The sequence below is a fragment of the Wolffia australiana genome, chromosome 3 (assembly GCF_029677425.1).
Source record: "Wolffia australiana isolate 7733 chromosome 3, ASM2967742v1".
NCBI lineage: Eukaryota > Viridiplantae > Streptophyta > Magnoliopsida > Alismatales > Araceae > Wolffia > Wolffia australiana.
In genome coordinates this window covers 15447487-15465321 of record NC_135837.1, presented here as the reverse complement: position 1 = coordinate 15465321, position 17835 = coordinate 15447487, and the positions used below count along the sequence as shown (strand labels likewise).

Below are 17835 nucleotides of genomic sequence, written 5' to 3'. Positions count from 1 at the left end.
CATGCAAGAGTAGGGAAAGTCACGGTCTGGTCTCAGTCGGGTTTTAACAAAAACCTAAACCTAGACCTGAAGTTCAGTCCAGTCTTGGTCCAGTGGTGCTCTCACTAGTCAATGTTAATAAGAGCTCAAAGGTAATATTAAAAAAGAAACATTCAACTTTTCTCATAGAACCAGTACAAGCAAACAAAATCTTGACATGGATTTCCGTATAAAAGGAGGAATAATGTCTTAAGTATTAAGTTAATCTTGAAAAGCATTATATTCATCTTTGAATAGGATTCCACTAGACTGGGTCTCCCATTCAAGTTTTTTACATTTCTCCAATGGGACTGATTCAAATATATTTTTATTGATTGTGAAGGCATCAAAAATGAGGGTTCTAAACAGACAGGGAGAGGGAGGAAGTAGAATGAAAAACAAAGTTGTGGATAGAGAGAGAGAGTGACAGGGGAAGAGACAAGAGTTAGAGAGAGGGAGAGAGTGAGGGGAAATGAGATAACTAGAGAGAGGTAGAGAGGGAGAGTGAGAGGGAGAACAATATAGTAAAAGAGGGATAGAGAGTTCGAGGGAAAGAATTAGTTAGAGAGGGGGAGAGAGTGAAAGAAAAAAGAAAGAAATGGAAGGGGGGAAGAGAGTAAGAGGGAACTAGAGTTAAATATGGAGAGAGAGTCCACGGATGAAGAGAGTGATTGTGAGAGGAAGAGAGAGAAGTAGGTAGATGGGGAGGGTGAGAGAGAAAAATAGATTTGAGAGAGGGAAAAGTGAAAGAGATAGGTGGGCAGAGCGAGAGAGAGAGAGATAGGTGAGTAGAGGGGGAGAGAGAGTGAGGGGGAAAGTGAAAGAGAGATAGGTGGGTAGAGGGATAGAGAGAGAGAGTGACAGGGAAAGTGAAGAGATATAGATGGGTAGAGGGAGAGAGTGAGGGGGAAGGTGAAAGAGATATAGGAGGGTAGAGGGAGAGAGTGAGAGGAAAAGCGAAAGAGAGAGGTGGGTATTGGGAGGTAAGTGAGAGGGATAGAGAGAGAAGGGAAGCGAGTGAGAGTGAAAGAGAGAGACATAAACAGAGGGAGAACACAGAAAGGGGGGATAGAGAAAGAGAAGATGAAGAACGAGTGAGAGAGAAATGGGGGAGTGAACGAGTGGGAGAGAGGGGAAGGGAGAGAGCGAGTGAGAGGGAGGAAGATCGAGTGAGAAAATGAGCCGGCGAGAGAGAAAGAATGAGTGAAAGAGAGAGAACAAGAGAGGGAGAGAGAGAGCGCGAGAAAATGAGCCAGCGAGAGAAAGAACGAGTGAAAGAGAGAGAACAAGAGAGGGAGAGAGAGAGAGCGAGCGAGAACAGGATTGTGGGGATTGGGGATTCGGACAGATCATTCAAATCCTAACACCGATATGTCCAGTTCAGATCCGATCCTAACACGATCTGTGCGCCTGTTCGAATCAGATTGGTTGAGCAAGATGGCTGTTCGGATGGAATGTCGCTGGCGCCCGCTGGCAATTTGTTTGAACTTGTTCGAACAAATGGCCGATCGAACACGAACGAACCAATTTGTTCGTTAGAAACTTTCGATTGAACACGAACAAAGGGTCTGTTTGATTGAAAGATTCGAACAGATCAGTTCGAATAAAAAAGAAGGGTTAATAGCACAAAATGTCCCAAACTTTTTCAAAAATATGAGATATATCCCAAACTATTTTTTTGGCACGGTATATCCCAAACTCTCCAAGTATACTCCGACATGTCTGGGTTATGACATGGAATCCATTGTGGCTGCCAGGTGGATTTCCAGTCAGATTTTGACCTGGGCGGAATCCACCTGGCAGGCACGATGGATTCCACGTCAGAACCGGGATTAACTCTTTTCTCTCTCTATCGTCGATCAAACCTAGTTGAGAGAGAGAGAGGGCGAGAGAGAGAGGCGTTCTAGAGAGAGAAAGTGAGAGAGAGGCATTCTAGACAGAGAGACGTTCTAGAGAGAGAGGCGTTCAATGTCGATATTTGTTTTTCGATAAGAGAGAGGCGTTCTAGAGAGAGAGGCATTCAAATATCGATATCGAATGCCTCTCTCTAGAACGCCTCTCTCTCTCTCTCTTATTGAAAAACAAATATCAACATTGAACGACTCTCCCTCTCTAGAACGTCTCTCTCTCTAGAATGCCTCTCTCTCTCTCTCTTATTGAAAAACAAATATCAACATTGAACGACTCTCCCTCTCTAGAACGTTTCTCTCTCTAGAATGCCTCTCTCTCTCTCGCTCTCTCGCTCTTTCTCTCTCTCTCAACTAGGTTTGATCCAGGATAGAGAGAGAAAAGGGTTAATCCCTGTTATGACATGGAATCCATCGTGCCTGCCAGGTGGATTCCGCCCAGGATAAAATCTGGTTGGAAATCCACCTGGCAGCCACGATTGCTATTAACCCTAAAAAGAATGAGCTAGAGAGCGAGAAAGAAAGAGCTAGAGAGAGCGAGAAAGAAAGAGCTAGAGAGAGCAAGAAAGAAAGAGCAAGAAAGAAAGAGCTAGAGAGAGCGAGAGAGCGAGAAAGAAAGAGCTAGAGAGAGCAAGAAAGAAAGAGCTAGAGAGAGCGAGAGAGCGAGAAAGAAAGAGCTAGAGGAGGAAGACGGGAGAAAAAGAGAGCGAGAAAGCGAGAGGAGAGAGAAAGAGCTTGAGAGAGAGAGAGCAATCGAGTGAGAGTCTACTGAGAAAGAGCAAGAGAGCGAGAGCGAGAGGTGTAGAACTGTAGATAGAGAGAGAGGTAGAGATATAGAGAGAAGAAGAGATAGAGAGAGAAAAAAGTAGAGTTGGAGGGAGAGGTTGAGGATAGACTCGCACGTGCGAAACATACTGGACGCGTACAGCGTGCCCAAAGAAGAGATCATTCGAAGAGATAGAGATAGAGAGAGATAGAACTAGAGAGAGAATGTTCTTCGCTGTTTCACCTTCTTCCTCATCGCCAGCGAGACCACCAACAGATGCAGAGTTTTCTTCTTCTTCCTCTTCTTCTTCTTCTTCTTCTCTGCCATCAATCTGCGAGTTTAAGTCAAGAATCAGAGCGGGTATTCCCCACAATTCCAGAAGACGGCTTCTTCTCGCTTCTTCCGCTTCCTTCTTACTCAATCCCAGTCTTTTCCCATCTATTCTTCCTGCAAAGGCAGAAGAGATCGACGACGAGCTGCAGCAGGATGAAGATCGGACGGTCCGCATCTTCCGGGTACGCCGTTTGCTCCTCCTCATCCTTCTTAAAAGATTGTTTCTTTACGGCAATTTTTGGGTTTTGCAGGAGACCTCGCCCTCGGTGGTGTTCATCAAGGATTTCCGGATCGCAGCCGACAAGAACAAGGCCAGACCTGTGAATAATCCCAATTCTCTCGCTGCTGAAACCGGCGAAGAGGATGAAGACGACGCCGACGTTCAAGTTTTAGGGGTCGGCTCTGGTTTCGTGTGGGATTCCTCCGGGCACGTTGTGAGTTCATAATTTTGTGCCGTGTTCATGAAAATTTTGAAGAAAGATGTGTTATTTTCTTCGTTTTGGAGGGTAATATTTCATGAATCAGGTCACTAATTATCATGTGATTGAGAAGCTCGCGATGGATCAGTCCGGCCTCCTGCGTTGTAAAGTTAGCCCATTCACAGCTTGAATTTTCTTCATTTAGCTCGGTTCAAGTACCCGCTTCTTTCTGAAGATTTATCTTCATTTCAGATTTTTCTTCAGGATCCAAGCGGAAAAACTTTCTCCAGGGAAGGAAAGCTCATCGGCCTTGACCCTGCTCACGATCTTGCAGTCTTGAAGGCATCTATTTCTGTTATTTTTGGGATCTTTTTAAAATTTTGGGACATGAACTCATCAGATTTCTTATATTTCAGGTCGACGTTAGTGGCGAGAAGCTGAGGCCAGTCAATGTGGGTTCATCCAGGGATTTGCGTGTGGGTCAGAGTTGTTATGCTATAGGGAATCCTTATGGCTATGACCATACTCTTACTACTGGGGTAAGTTTCCTACAAAATATTAGAAACTACTAATTTTATCATAGTTTTCTGATGAATTATTTTCCCATTTTCACACTGATTCCTAATATCTCACCATTAGAGACGATCATGGATTGGGTTCAAACTGCCAGATTTTTTTTGCAAACTGCTAATGTTGTCATAGTTTTTTGACGAACTATGTTCCCATTTTCTTACTGATTCCTATTATCGCACCATTAGAGACGATCAAGGATTGGGTTCAGACTTTCAGATTTTTTAGAAAACTGCTAATGTTATCATAATTTTCTGATGAATTAGGTTCCCATTTCATACTGATTCCTAATATCTCACCATTAGAGAAGATCAAGGATTGGGTTCAAACTTTCAGATTTTTTTTTGAAACCTGCTAATGTTATCATAGTTTTCCGATGAATTATTTTTCCATTTTCATACGGACTCTTAATAGCTCACTATCAGAGAAGATCAGGTATTGGGTTCAAACTTTCAGACTTTTTTTTTTCCTTTTTTTGACTTAATGGTTACTCATTTGCAGATTGTGAGCGGACTTGGTCGGGAAATCCCCTCCCCTAACGGAGGGCCAATCAGAGGGGCCATCCAGACAGACGCCGCCATTAACTCTGGTAATGTTCTCCCTCTTTATCGACACCGAATTAGATAATGAACCTTGGCTAATTGTGAAAATTAAAATTTTAATTAAGGGAATTCGGGGGGGCCCCTGATCGACTCACACGGCCGCGTGATCGGCGTCAACACGGCGACTTTCACCCGCAGAGGTACCTTGTCTTTTTCATCGATCCATGGTATCAACTTCTTTTGCTGTGTGTTAGCATTTGCTTATGGTCAACGTGTTTGGTTCCTGTTGACTTTTCAGGAACGGGGATGTCATCTGGGGTCAACTTTGCCATTCCCATTGACCTTGTGGTGCAGACAGTGCCTTATTTGATAGTCAATGGAACCGCCACGAGCAACAGGTTTTGATAGCCTCGTTGCAATTCCCTCATTTTACAGGAAAAAAAAATTACTCTTCTCCACAGATTGAACCGATCTCTCACATCACTTTCCCTCTCTCTCTCTCTCTCTCTCTCTCTCTCTCCCTCTCTCTACTTATAGACAGACTCTTCTCCCTCTCTATATCAAAATTGTATCATTCAGAATCCTTACACATCAGATTTTATCTATTTCAGAGTAACATATTTCTTGGCCCTTTCATAATATCCTAAGATTCTAACAGTTTGATAGAAATGAAGAAGAAGGGACATGTGCTTATTTTTTTGATGTAATGGCTTTATTCTGGATAAATTACAGGTAGTGGATAAATTCATGAGAGAAATATTAATAGATAGATGGATATAAATACTTCAAATTAACTTCATTTATTTCTTATCCTTATTATTATTCTCCTTTTTTATTCTTATGATTTGATGCTTAGTTAGACTCTATTTATTTTTAACTACTTATCCATAGTCTTAATTCTTCGTTTGTACTAATTACTCTATCTAAGCCCTATCTTATCTTTTTATCTCCCCATTAGTTATAAGATATAAGACTAAGTAATGAAGGAGACACAACTAGTGCCCCTTGTCTCTTCTAATAGTAGTAGAATTCAAATAGCATCAGAGCAAGATGAAATGCTGAACCAAAACTTCTTGAAGGAATGATAAGCCTTCTATTTTGGAAAATATAAGGCTTTTGATGGCTTAAAGTGTTAATATTTCTTCTTTCAAAATTTCTAATTGCGTGAAAACTTTGGAACACAGAGGACATAATCACCATGATGCACCAAAAAATATAATATGGACACAAATGTTATGAAAACATTTCATAAAAATAAATGTTTAAGTAAATATCATTCAATAAAACCGTAACCTAGAATAATAATCTAATATTTAACTAAATAATACATATATAATGAGTATGAAAATATAAAAATATCATTAAACAAAAAAAATTTCACAAGAATAAATCGGTAGTATTGTATGAACTCAGACCTAATTCAGAGTTCAAATGGTTAATACATTTTACGCAAGGTCAAATATGAAGCTAACATTCTAATGTGTATATCATATCAAACTCCGGTTTATGCATCTTCAAAAGACTATATCACTGTCAAATAGAATACTCAATTATATTATGGGGGATTATTCTATATTAAGACTATTTATAGACAATTTGAATAATCTGTAGTGAAACCTTATAGTATTTCGAATATGTAAAGGCAGTCGAGTATTCAATGAATTAACTGACTTAATTCATGTTCCGTATTCGAGAAGTTTAAAATCTTAGTAACATTAGTAACATTAATTAAAACCTTAAATGGAATTTGACACACTACCATATTTTATGAACAAATACTTTGATAATTTAGAAAAAAAGAGCACCATTTTTAATCACTATAACACTTCAATGTAATATATAGGGATGAAAAGCACTAAAAGGAAATACAAACAAAACATAATAAAAATGTCCCTTAAGTTAAAACATTATTTATGCTATCCCTTAATCTTTTTCGTGACGCAAACATTAGAGTTGAAATAAAAAATAAAAGAGTGATATATTATATCAATTATAATGTAATCATGAAAATAATAAAACAATACAAGAAATAATAATTTATATTGTTTCTTAATCTCCCTATAAAATAATTTTTTAGACCTCGAGTGAGCATTTTAATACTCAAAATTTTATCAATTAACATGGTTTGGTAAGTAATGTTTAAAACCACGTTAATATATCACCACCATAAAATATAATATATCACTACAATAAAATATCATATATGACAACCATAAAATATTATTCATTTATAAAATTATTAAATAAAATTTCATAATTAAAAAGTTAATAATAAAATTTAAAATTATAATTTACTCAACATAATGCAAACTTCTTAAACCAGGGAAATATACATAATTATTTTTAAATAAGACAGGAAAAATCTCTAAAACTATAATTTGTAATCAATCCATAAATTACCTGATGGGTTTTAATTCATTAGATACAAGCACATGTATCAGATGATATATTTGGTGTGCCTAATCATTTTTTCTCCCTTGTATTTTTTTTAGATAAGTATAATCAACTTGTTGATTTATTAAATTCACTTAACATAATAATGTACAAATCATTTGAATCCCTAAAGTTAATTCAGCATTTTATTATTTATAAATCAACAAAATATGGTATACCTATCTAGGAAATAAGATATATGATAAGGTGGACTCAATTCCTTTGTACAGCTTAAGCTAGTCATAAGTGCTATTTGGGGGTATCTAGTCCTAGGTGATGATGGACCCTAGCCAAATTTGTATGATACCCCAATGTCCAAACTCATAAATGGACTGAAGATGCTTGACCTTCTTTGAATTGACTCCCAAAAACTCCTCTTATCTAGCCCCCATGGCCTTTAGCCATGTGTAACACCACTCATGCAACATGCATAGGAAACTATGAAAGTGTGTGAGCTCCTGCTCTGTTGTGCTTTTTCACATAGCCAGGACATGTAATACATGTTGAGGGTCTACGAGAGCACACTAGCCCACACTTGTGCCTGCAATTGTAGCCATGTGCAACACTCCAACTGATAGGTTGAGTCTCCAACACGTGGGGTGCCAAGCTACACCTCCTGCTCTAGAAGATACAAAGGAGTGTGTATTGACTCACTCATGGAACCTGTTCATCATCAGCCACCATGTATGTATAGTTCCTCATATACTTGATGCTCCTAGGATGACTTAGGGTATGGTCAACTGTCAAAACCTAATCGGTCGTTCGAGTTAGTATTGATGCATACGAAAATTATCAGAGAACTCTTCTCTGATGTTTCACTGCCTTGGCCAAGGACTTTATCATATCCTCTTCCTTGAGTTGTCACCTCTTATATCGAGGGTGGGCGATCCCAATTTGACCACTCAATCATCTTCATAAACTTCTTGATGCACCCTAACTAAGACTATTTAGAGTCTCATAATTAGAGACTCGTATGTCATATATTTAGAGTCAAAGTACAACTGTCCATCCACAAGATGTCTTTTGTGTCTCTTGTCCAGGGACCACTTACATAGCCCTGATGTGAATCAACCTAACTGACAATTTAGTATAATACCATTAAGGTATTCGTAGGAATCAATTTAGTGAACTCTTTCCAGTAAAGATCATCCATGATCTATCCTTAGTCTCTCCACACTAATGGCTACCTGACCGCCAATACTCACCATATGAGTGAGGCTAGATAGTGTTATTCTATTAGGATACTTAATTATTCCTCTCGAGTATCCTTCAACTACGAATATTTACAACACATGCTTAAAGATGAGTGGTCTCTATATTATGATCTCATCATAATTCACTAAGTTCGATCATGTATTCATGGACTTCATTATAAGTATATCACATGTACTATAATGAATATGTTCTATTAATGAACATGGAACAAGATATAGAATATGTGATGGGCTTGTGATGTTGAACGTGGTCGGGGACGTCGTCCGACAGTACCGAGACGATGCTCTAATACCTATATGATGGCGGATGTCATCGGGAGCATCATCCAGCCGGGTATCGAGATGGTGTTCGACGTCGTCAGTGACGTCGTCCAATGGATAAACCCCTAAGGATATACAACTATGGGATGTGATGAACCCTAGGCGGAGGTACGTGCAGGTTCTGACTCATGGGGATTCGCCGAGCTCCGAGCTCCGGGGTGGGCGACCGGTGACGGTGACCTTTTGACCCTCGTCGGAGCGAGGATGGCGAATAAGGCGTCGAACAAAATAAATCCATTGGCGCTCATACGTAACATACAAGCTTGACCCGTACTTAAGAATTCACTCATGATGTAGTCTTCTCGATATGATCTCTCATCTATTCTAACCCGAGCATGGTGGAGTGCAGCTGAAAATATACTGTAGGACGTAATATAACTGACGAGCAAGGGGAATGATATACCGCATTGATGGCGGCATTCGTCGTTGATGTCTTCATCGATGCATGGGCCGGTGTGGCAGGGGAAGTGGTGGCGTGCCAAGAAGTAGCATGGTATAGCTTGACAGCAGGCAAAGGCGCAGCGTTGGAGTGAGATGTCTAAGAGCAGAGGTGAGGAGAACGAGGTGCGGCGACTGCAACTTGCGTGATGGCTCGAAGGGGCGCACAACTGAACAGGTGGGGTGTGAGCGGTAGGATGGGCATGAGAGCAGCGTGGGCGCGAATGCATGCAGTGTCGAGGGCACTCGGCGGCACGTGGAGGCGTGCGATCAGCAGCCTACTATGGCGTGCGTGGTCAAGAGGTACCGGTACCTCAGCCAGTAGGCAACCCAACCGGCATCGTATGGCAGGCATCCAACGAGTGCACACTAGCCATTCACCAGGTCGCTCAGGCCAGCGAGAACACCATCCAAGAAGGTCGGTGGTCAGCCTCGACCATGGTGGACCAATGCTTGGGCGAGCACAGACCGGTAGCAGGTCTCGAAGGTGGCACAACGTCTCATCCTCGTGGTGTGAGGTCATTGACCGCGTCGAGAATTTGCTTGCCGTGAGAGTTGCTTCGTTGAAGCAGGAGGATCGTGGGCGGACCATGGCGCATTCCAAAAGGTCACTAAGACTCTCTCCGTAAGCAGGCCACAAGCTGGTGGGGTCGACGTGGTGTACGGCAATGGGGAGAACCCGATGTGAGAGTCATCGATGAACAGCCCAGGCGGGGTGGAGTCTGACGGGGTGGATATCCCGGTAGGTCGCTCGGTCCACCACTCGTTCAAGCGGAGTGAATGAACTCCAGATTACCGTCGGTCAGAATACGCATGCGTCGGCGAGCGTAGGCTAGGAGGAGGGGCACTGTCTCGCGAGCAGGGGTGGGTTCGCATGCGCGACGTTCCGGTGTCACATTCCACTTCACCGCGAGCAGGGGTGGGTCCGCGTGCGTGGCATTCAGGCATCGCGTTGCGCTTGGCCACGGCTGACGCATCCGCAATGTTGTTGACTAGGGGGGGACCTTGGTCACACACGAAACACGACACTTTCCATGATGAGCAGTGGCGACGGGGTGTGAGCAGCGAAGGGCCAACGGTGACGACTTCCTGCCCTTCCCTTCCTCCCTCTTCTTCCTCTTCTTCCTTCTCCTTCTTCCTTTTCTTCTTCCTCTCGTGAGACCAAGTTTTGAAAAAACTTCTGAAATGATAACAAGGTCTAACCAACCTAGGGCGCCCTCTTCTCCCTTATATAGGGGGTCAAGATGGCCCCCCCTAGGGAGGGTCCATTAAATGGGTCCATATCCATAGGACCCCCTTTAAATACCAAAAAATATAAAAATCTAAAGAAGCAAAAGATACGATGACATACGATAATGTGACAAAAACAAAACGACGCAAGACGCAACGAACACAACTCGATGATCATGAATAAAAAAAAATGAACGCACATGCATGGTAAAATGGCAAATAGAAAGGGCACGTGTCGACGAAGATCGAAGTGTCGAATGCATGGATGTACTTTTACCCAGATACTTAAACCCGGGTGTCTTCATTGGCGCTTTGGCTTGCCGGTCCGGCTGGACGCATACTGGCAGGGTTGTCGATGACGACGATTATGGCTCTGAAGACGTCTCCGATGGATCAGGCTGGCACGCTCCATCAGCTTGTTGTCTGATAAACTAAAAGTTTAGGTAAAAAATACGTCGTTAGGAAATTGAGTTTAATCAATAATATTTATAACTTTTACTCGCAAAATAATTTAATTATTTAGTAATGAGTAAGGGCCGTCTCCAAATGAGGTATGAGGTATGTATAACGTGAATTCAAGAAGGTGAGAAGAGTTATGTATAGCATATGAGGTAGTGAATAAATAGGTGAAGATAATGATCAGGATAGAGGTAGTAGTGATTTAAGAAGATGGATGGGTATCATGTTAGTACTTGTAGTGGATCATTGATTAGGGTGAGATGATAAAGATAGACGGGAATGGTGGTAGGAGAGGAGATGGGAATGAATGAATGATGAGAGGTAACTAATTAGGGTTTTATAGCCTAGGGTTTATAATATTTGGAGATGGAGAGACAAGAAGGAATGAAAATGATGGTCCAAGGTGTAGAGATAGGGGTAGTGAGAATGAGGCATGAAATGGGAAGATAGTGAGTTAGATTCTCTTGAAGAAGTAGGGAGTAAGCACATTATGGGATCCCTATGGCTTGGGTGGCACAAGAAATGATAGAAAGGATGGATAGGGATGATAATGGATAAAAGTGGCAGATATTGATGATAGTTGAACTACTTAAGTGTGCTGAATAAGAAGCAATGTAAGGCAAGAGTCTAACCTTGGATCCCTATATTTTGCCAAGATCAAGACATCTTCCTGATCTACATCAACCTCGTCACTTCTCTGTTGACCCTCTCCAAGAACTAGAGACACCAAAACATCCTTGATGGACCTTCAAAACTTCACTTTCTTTCAATCTGCCTCTCTAAGAGGAAGTAAACTTATAAATATTTTTTTACAAAGATTGGAAGCTCAATTTATAGATCCAACTATATGGATGGAAAGAGGATATAAATATAAAGCTACCCTTAAAGTTTCATCTCAATCAGATTTTGGATCGTTAGATGTCAAACCTGGAAGTTGGATGATTCCTAGTAGTTGATTTAATTAAAATATTTCTCTATCCTTGTCCTCATCAGTGCGGGCACATCATTTGGTTAGGTTTTTCCTCTTATTGGCATTTAATGCAATGATTAACTCAGATTCTTCTTCGTCATCCATGATCGACGGCTCCTATTGCGTCATATGTCACCCTAGGGAAAAAGACAAAATAGTAGATAATGGTATGTACTATTTAAATATACTATATATTATTTAAATGGCTAGGTCACAGTTGATGTGTCAGCGTGTGCCACATTTACACGTGGGGCCATGTGTCACGTGACACATCTATGCGGATGCTATCTTTAACTGGTCAAAGAGAAAAGAAAAGTTAAAATTTTTAATCCTTTCTCCTCAGTCTTCGTGTAGTATTTATTACAAAAAAGCATCCTTCTTTATTAGGCCACATCACCGTATGTTAGAAAAAGAAAATAAGTAAAACAGTTAGGCTTTAAATGGCATTATGGCATCACTAGTCATGATGTCATAACAGTTTAGGTTAATGATTGGCTGACGCCAATCATTTACAGAGTTTAATGATCGGCTGTCGCCAATCATTATTCCTAATTGTGGTGGTCACCATTTGACAAATCAAATGGCAACACGTGGCGTCACAAAAAAAGGGTTGAAAATTTCTAAAATTCATATTACATTGAATAAATGCCCAAAAATTATTAATAAATGTGCATTTTGACTTACAAAATCATATATTTATGAATTTAATGTCAAAAAATTCCAGAAAAAATTATTCTGACTGAAAAATTTATATTCTATCAGAATTTGATGCCAGAAAAATCTTTAAAAATACGTAAAAACTCATAAATTCAGAATATCATTATAAGAATAAAAATTAAATCATTTTAAGCTTGATAGCATGTATACATAATCAATTTAATGCAAATAAACCTGTAATATGGTCCGATTATTTGCATTAACACTTTAAGCCATTTTGAAAGAAGAAATTTTGAAAGAAGAAATATTAATACTTTAAGCCGTTTAAAGCCTTCTATTTTGCAAAATAGAAGGCTTATCATTCCTTCAAGAAGTTTTGGTTCAGCATTTCATCTTGCGCTGATGCTATTTGAAGTCTACTATTATTAGAAGAGACAAGGGGCACTAGTTGTGTGTCCTTCATTACTTAGTCTTATATCTTATAACTAATGGGGAGATAAAAAGATAAGATAGGGCTTAGATAGAGTAATTAGTACAAACAAAGAATAAAGACTATGGATAAGTAGTTAAAAATAAATAGAGTCTAACTAAGCATCAAATCATAAGAATAAAAAGGAGAATAATAATAAGGATAAGAAATAAATGAAGTTAATTTGAAGTATTTATATCCATCTATATATTAATATTTGCATTAAATAAATGAATAAACCATGCACATGGGCAAGGCTTCCATGGGCCAACCACAATTTGGGGAAAAAAAAAAAGAATAAACTTTGTGCCATTCGAGAGTAAAACCCATGACCTTCTGGTCGTAGGTAAGGACTCCTACTATTTGGGGAGACCCATTTTTCATTAAAATAAATAAACATACTATGTAATTTCATGGAAGTAAAATTTATAATTTACGTAACTTAGAAATAAATAATTTTAATCTCAAATCAGTTACACCAAATCTTAAAAACTCACAAAACTATTTGGTATTTATTTATTAATAACACTAAATCTAAATCATTTAATGTGCATCAAATACATAATAATTCATGTATTATAAATTTGTGGTGTATTCAGATAAATATTTTGAAAATTAAATTATTTAACTTCTATGAAATTAGGAAAATTCAGGAAAAAATGTATTCAAACTCATTGACCTTAATGTAAAAAACAGGTGGATAGAGCAAGAGAGTAATATGAGAACAGAGATATAATGATAGATGTCAAGAAAGGAAAAGAGAGAGAGGTGGATAGACAGAGAGAGTGAGATGTAAAGAGAGACATTGAGAAGGGGAGAGAGCACGAAGACAGTAGATAGAGCTAGATAGGGGTAGAGATTGAGAGAGGAGAGAGGGAGATGTATATAGATAGACTAAGAGAGGGGCAGAGAGTGAGAGGGAAATAACTATAGTTAGCGTAGATGGAGAGAGGGAGGGAGGGAGGGAGAGAGAGATGGAGAGAGAGAGGGAGGGAGGGAGAGAGAGATGGAGAGAGAGAGAGAGGGAGGGAGGGAGAGAGAGATGGAGAGAGAGAGAGAGGGAGGGAGGGAGAGAGAGAGAGAGGTTAGCGATAAAGAGAGAGCAAGAGGGAAAGAGATATAGTCGAATTGGGCGTAATGGTCAAAATGAACTTTGTTTTTTTGTGCTGCCACAAAGTCACAAATTCCCGCTTCAGGAACCAAACTATGACAGGGTAATGAAAGGTGTTGTAAGTCCCTTGAGAGGGGTGTTGAAAAATTGTATTATGATTTATTGTTCTACCACAAAGTTGATAGTATCAGTATCTGCATATCTATAAATTTGAGGCTTATACAGGTTCCCAAATTTTATGGGAGCCGACAATTAATGATGAAACATCTTCTAGAATACCCTACGTCTTAAAAGACCAAATATGCTATGTGTCATTAAGTAATACTCTAAACGTCTTGTGAGATGGAAAATATTTTGAAGTGCCAAACCTTTTACTCTAGCCAAAGGACCAACTCAGAATTTTCATGTGAGAAGTTAGTCGCAATCCTTGAGATGAAACTGATGTAGACCCGAAAAAATATGCCAATGATGGGATGTGATAAAGTCTTAGCAATGAAAGAATAACTCATACAGTTCAATGTTACACATCACCAATGAGCAGTGTTATATTTAGAAAGTCTGAATACATGGAACATATCGCTAGCAGACACTATAAAGTTCACATAGTGTCTTATATTGAACCATATGAGTCAATGTCAAAATTTTTATATAATATCATTTGACAAATAAAGTAAGATTTCGAGATATACAACGTCAAAAATTCTAGTTAAAGTTCACATGGTTGAGGAATCTTGAAAATAATGTATTATGATGAGATTAAATAGAGTAGGGACAGCTGCATGTTTTTGGAAACTAGTTAGTAACAGAAACACTAATCTCATCATTTCGTATGATAATTAGGTTTCCCTGTTAATCATAGTGTTAATGAGATTCTATTCACTTATAATGAGCTACTTTTCATGCCCTTTTTTATTTAATGGAATATCTAATATTTTCTAGTGATTTAAGAAAAGTAAGAGGATAAAATACATTCAGATAGCTCCATGGCAAGGTAATAATTTTAATTTGTTCAAAAAGTTCAGTAGGAGAGGAACTAAAATTTATACCATAGTGAGATAGCTTGGAGCATGGATAGTTTGTTTTTCCAACATGTGGATACAAAATTAACTAAATGCTAGAAAATATTACAAGGTTTGCAGTGGTTGCTGTGGGAGCCAGAGAACCTCTACCTTCAGATGCGAGACAATTTATCTTGAGAAGATTAATATTATCTCCTACACATAATAAATAATTTCATTTGTGTTTTTAATAGTTATTGGTATTTCTTAACTATTCCGAACAGTTGTTTTACTTAGTAAAGAAATAAAATGATTTATTTGTCGCCTTATGTCAAAGAGATAAAATGGATGATTGTTACTATTATCTCCATGTAGATTTTTATCCTAATAAGAGAAAGATCTATGTGAATAAGTCGTTCCTAAGGTGCATAAGGGTCCACATTTAGTGTCTCATATTTTGCAATTATTGAATAAGTATATGCAATTATTGAATCAGGCATTATGCATAAAGATCAATGTCTCATATTTTTAATTTGAGAATGTGTAAAGGAGATATTAAAACTGATGCATTTCACCATATATAACCATAAGGAACCTAAGCACATGTTGGCGTTAGAAGTTCATTAATTTGAAGAATGCATTTTGTAGATTAATATGAATTGAATTTAAGAACTAAAGATCTGAAGTCTTTAAGGAGTTCAAATATTTTCATAATGAATTACAGAAGCTAACCAGAAATCGTGTTAAAATCCTTTTATCAGATGAAGAATAGGAATAAGTGAGTAAAGAGTTAACACAGTTGATGTATGATAATGTTTGTCCTAACCCAGACAAAACCCTCTGTAAACCTCTAAGTAGACTATTAAAGTGGAGTCAGCTCCATATCTAGTGTTTCACTAAGGAAAGTGTGTTTAAATTATCTCTACATCTATTGAACAATTCACCAATATGACGTGTGGGTTGCATTCCATTAGAGTCATGTAAAGGAAGGGAACCCAGCTTTAAGCATGTTATACTGTGGCGAGTCGAGACAATAAGAAGATATATTACTCAAATGAGCTATAATCTAAAACTACGAGGTGTGGGTTCAGTGGATATCCAAAATATAAGTTTGGATTCTAATTATAGCTTCCTGAGGAACAACTATATTTTGGTTTCCAAAATGAAGTCCTCTTGGAAAACATTTACCTTCATTAAAATATAGTGAGAGTAAAGTAGTGTAGGAAGAAGTTCAAGATTCAGATACCAACTCAACCTCATTAGATGAAGACTTCAGTTCCTGAACCTGTTCAAATATACACATAAGAGCTTTTTACGTATGGTAGAGTAACTAGAAATGTGATCAATAGGTTACATACATTGACTGAGGTTTATTCAAAAAATTATTGATTGACTGAAAGTCAACATACTTGATCTCAAAGATGGAAAACATTGGACCTATAAAGAGTTCATCCATGATTCTAGCGTCGTGAAATGGCAAGAAGTGACACATTCTGAAATTCAGTCTATTTATCAAACAGAGTTTGGAATTTTTTAGATCCTGGCAAGGGTACGGAACCAATAAGTTATACATGGTTCTTTAAAGAAAGATTGATGTTGGTGGACAAGTTGACACTTTCAAGGAAATATTGGTGGAAAAAAGATTATTTTGAAAGAAAAAATGTTTAAATATGAAAACATTCTCCCCTATTTCAATGCTAAAATCAATTAAAAATGTTCATTATATTGAATCACATTATCCTTATAAAAATGAATATAACGATTATATTTTAGAATGGAAACCTTAAGGAAGAGGTGAATATGATACAACTAAAGGCTATACACACAAGGTGTGCAATTTAGAATATGATAATTGACAAAATAATAAGATTTCATGACTTCATTAAGCAAGAAGATGAGCCATGTGGATACATAAATACCAATGGGAGCATCATCATTTTCATAATCCTTGTTTTAAATGACATTCTATTCATTGGGAATAATTTTGGAATGACATTCTTTATTAAGGAATGGCTTATAAATAACTTCTCCATGAAGAATTTCGGAGAACCATGTGCTAGGAATACATATGCTAGAGATATATCAAGGATGTTGTTAGAGTTTTCTGAATCCATGTACATAAAAACATCCCAAAATGAGTTTAGGATGTAGCAGTTCAAGATCATCAAGTAGAAGAACACTGTAAGGATGAGAGGTATTTTCTTAGGTTCTTAAGAAATGCTGAATATATATATTTAGTTCATGGAGAAATTTGATACGTATGATTGCAAGTTTACATTTGGACTCATGTTCACACTAAATGGAGGTATGTTCTATTGGAAACGTTCCAACTAGATTAAGTAAAGAATTGGTGTTGAAAGCTGGGTACACAACTTCAGCTTATGTCTCAAATGAGAAATTTTCATTGACTAAGTTCATCATTGACCTTTATGGCATATCTTTTGTTTTAATCCCTATTCCATTTATGTATTGCATGATGGTTGTAGTGTACAAGCAATAGAGCTCTCGTCTTATGAGAAGTTAATGAACATTATAACCTGCTTTCACTTGACTAATAAAATCATTTCTCAAAGATATGCCAACATAAAATGTTTCATTGGCCACTAGCTCAACATTTTTTCTGCATCACTAAAAAATCAAATGTTTGTTGTGAAAGAGCCCTTAGTTTCTGCCTAAATAAAAGATTTAATAATAATTCCCCTGTGATGCTTTAGTTTTCCCCTGCGAGGCTTACAATTAAGTCTAATAATGTACATAATGATTTGTGAATTATGATGAGATCACAACAAGGAGATAAATTATCTTTAATTATATACTATAAAAATCATGTTCATATGATATTCAAGATGGAAATTGAAATATCTAGACATAATAAGAATAGATAATCTTGCTCTGATGTATATTGATGATCATTAAACCATTAGTTTTGGGACTAGGGAAGGTGTCTGACTGAATTTGGTTAGACCAGACCGAACCGGAC

The 17835-nt window shown here is 38.2% G+C and overlaps 1 protein-coding gene across 2 annotated transcripts; it reads left to right on the top strand.

Moving 5' to 3' along the window:
* Positions 1 to 2458: 2458 nt before the first annotated feature.
* Positions 2459 to 5185, top strand: DEG5 (DEGP protease 5). Of its 2 annotated transcripts, none has more exons than XM_078572699.1 (8): positions 2459 to 3206; positions 3276 to 3458; positions 3550 to 3612; positions 3708 to 3785; positions 3860 to 3982; positions 4515 to 4602; positions 4681 to 4755; positions 4854 to 5185. In XM_078572699.1, the coding sequence occupies exons 1-8, from the start codon at positions 2916 to 2918 to the stop codon at positions 4958 to 4960; spliced, it is 1008 nt and encodes a 335-aa protein (XP_078428825.1). In that variant the 5' UTR covers positions 2459 to 2915; the 3' UTR covers positions 4961 to 5185. The 2 variants fall into 2 exon arrangements, with proteins under 2 accessions (XP_078428825.1, XP_078428824.1); XM_078572698.1 differs by having other exon boundaries at positions 2463 to 3206; positions 3696 to 3785.
* Positions 5186 to 17835: the final 12650 nt, after the last annotated feature.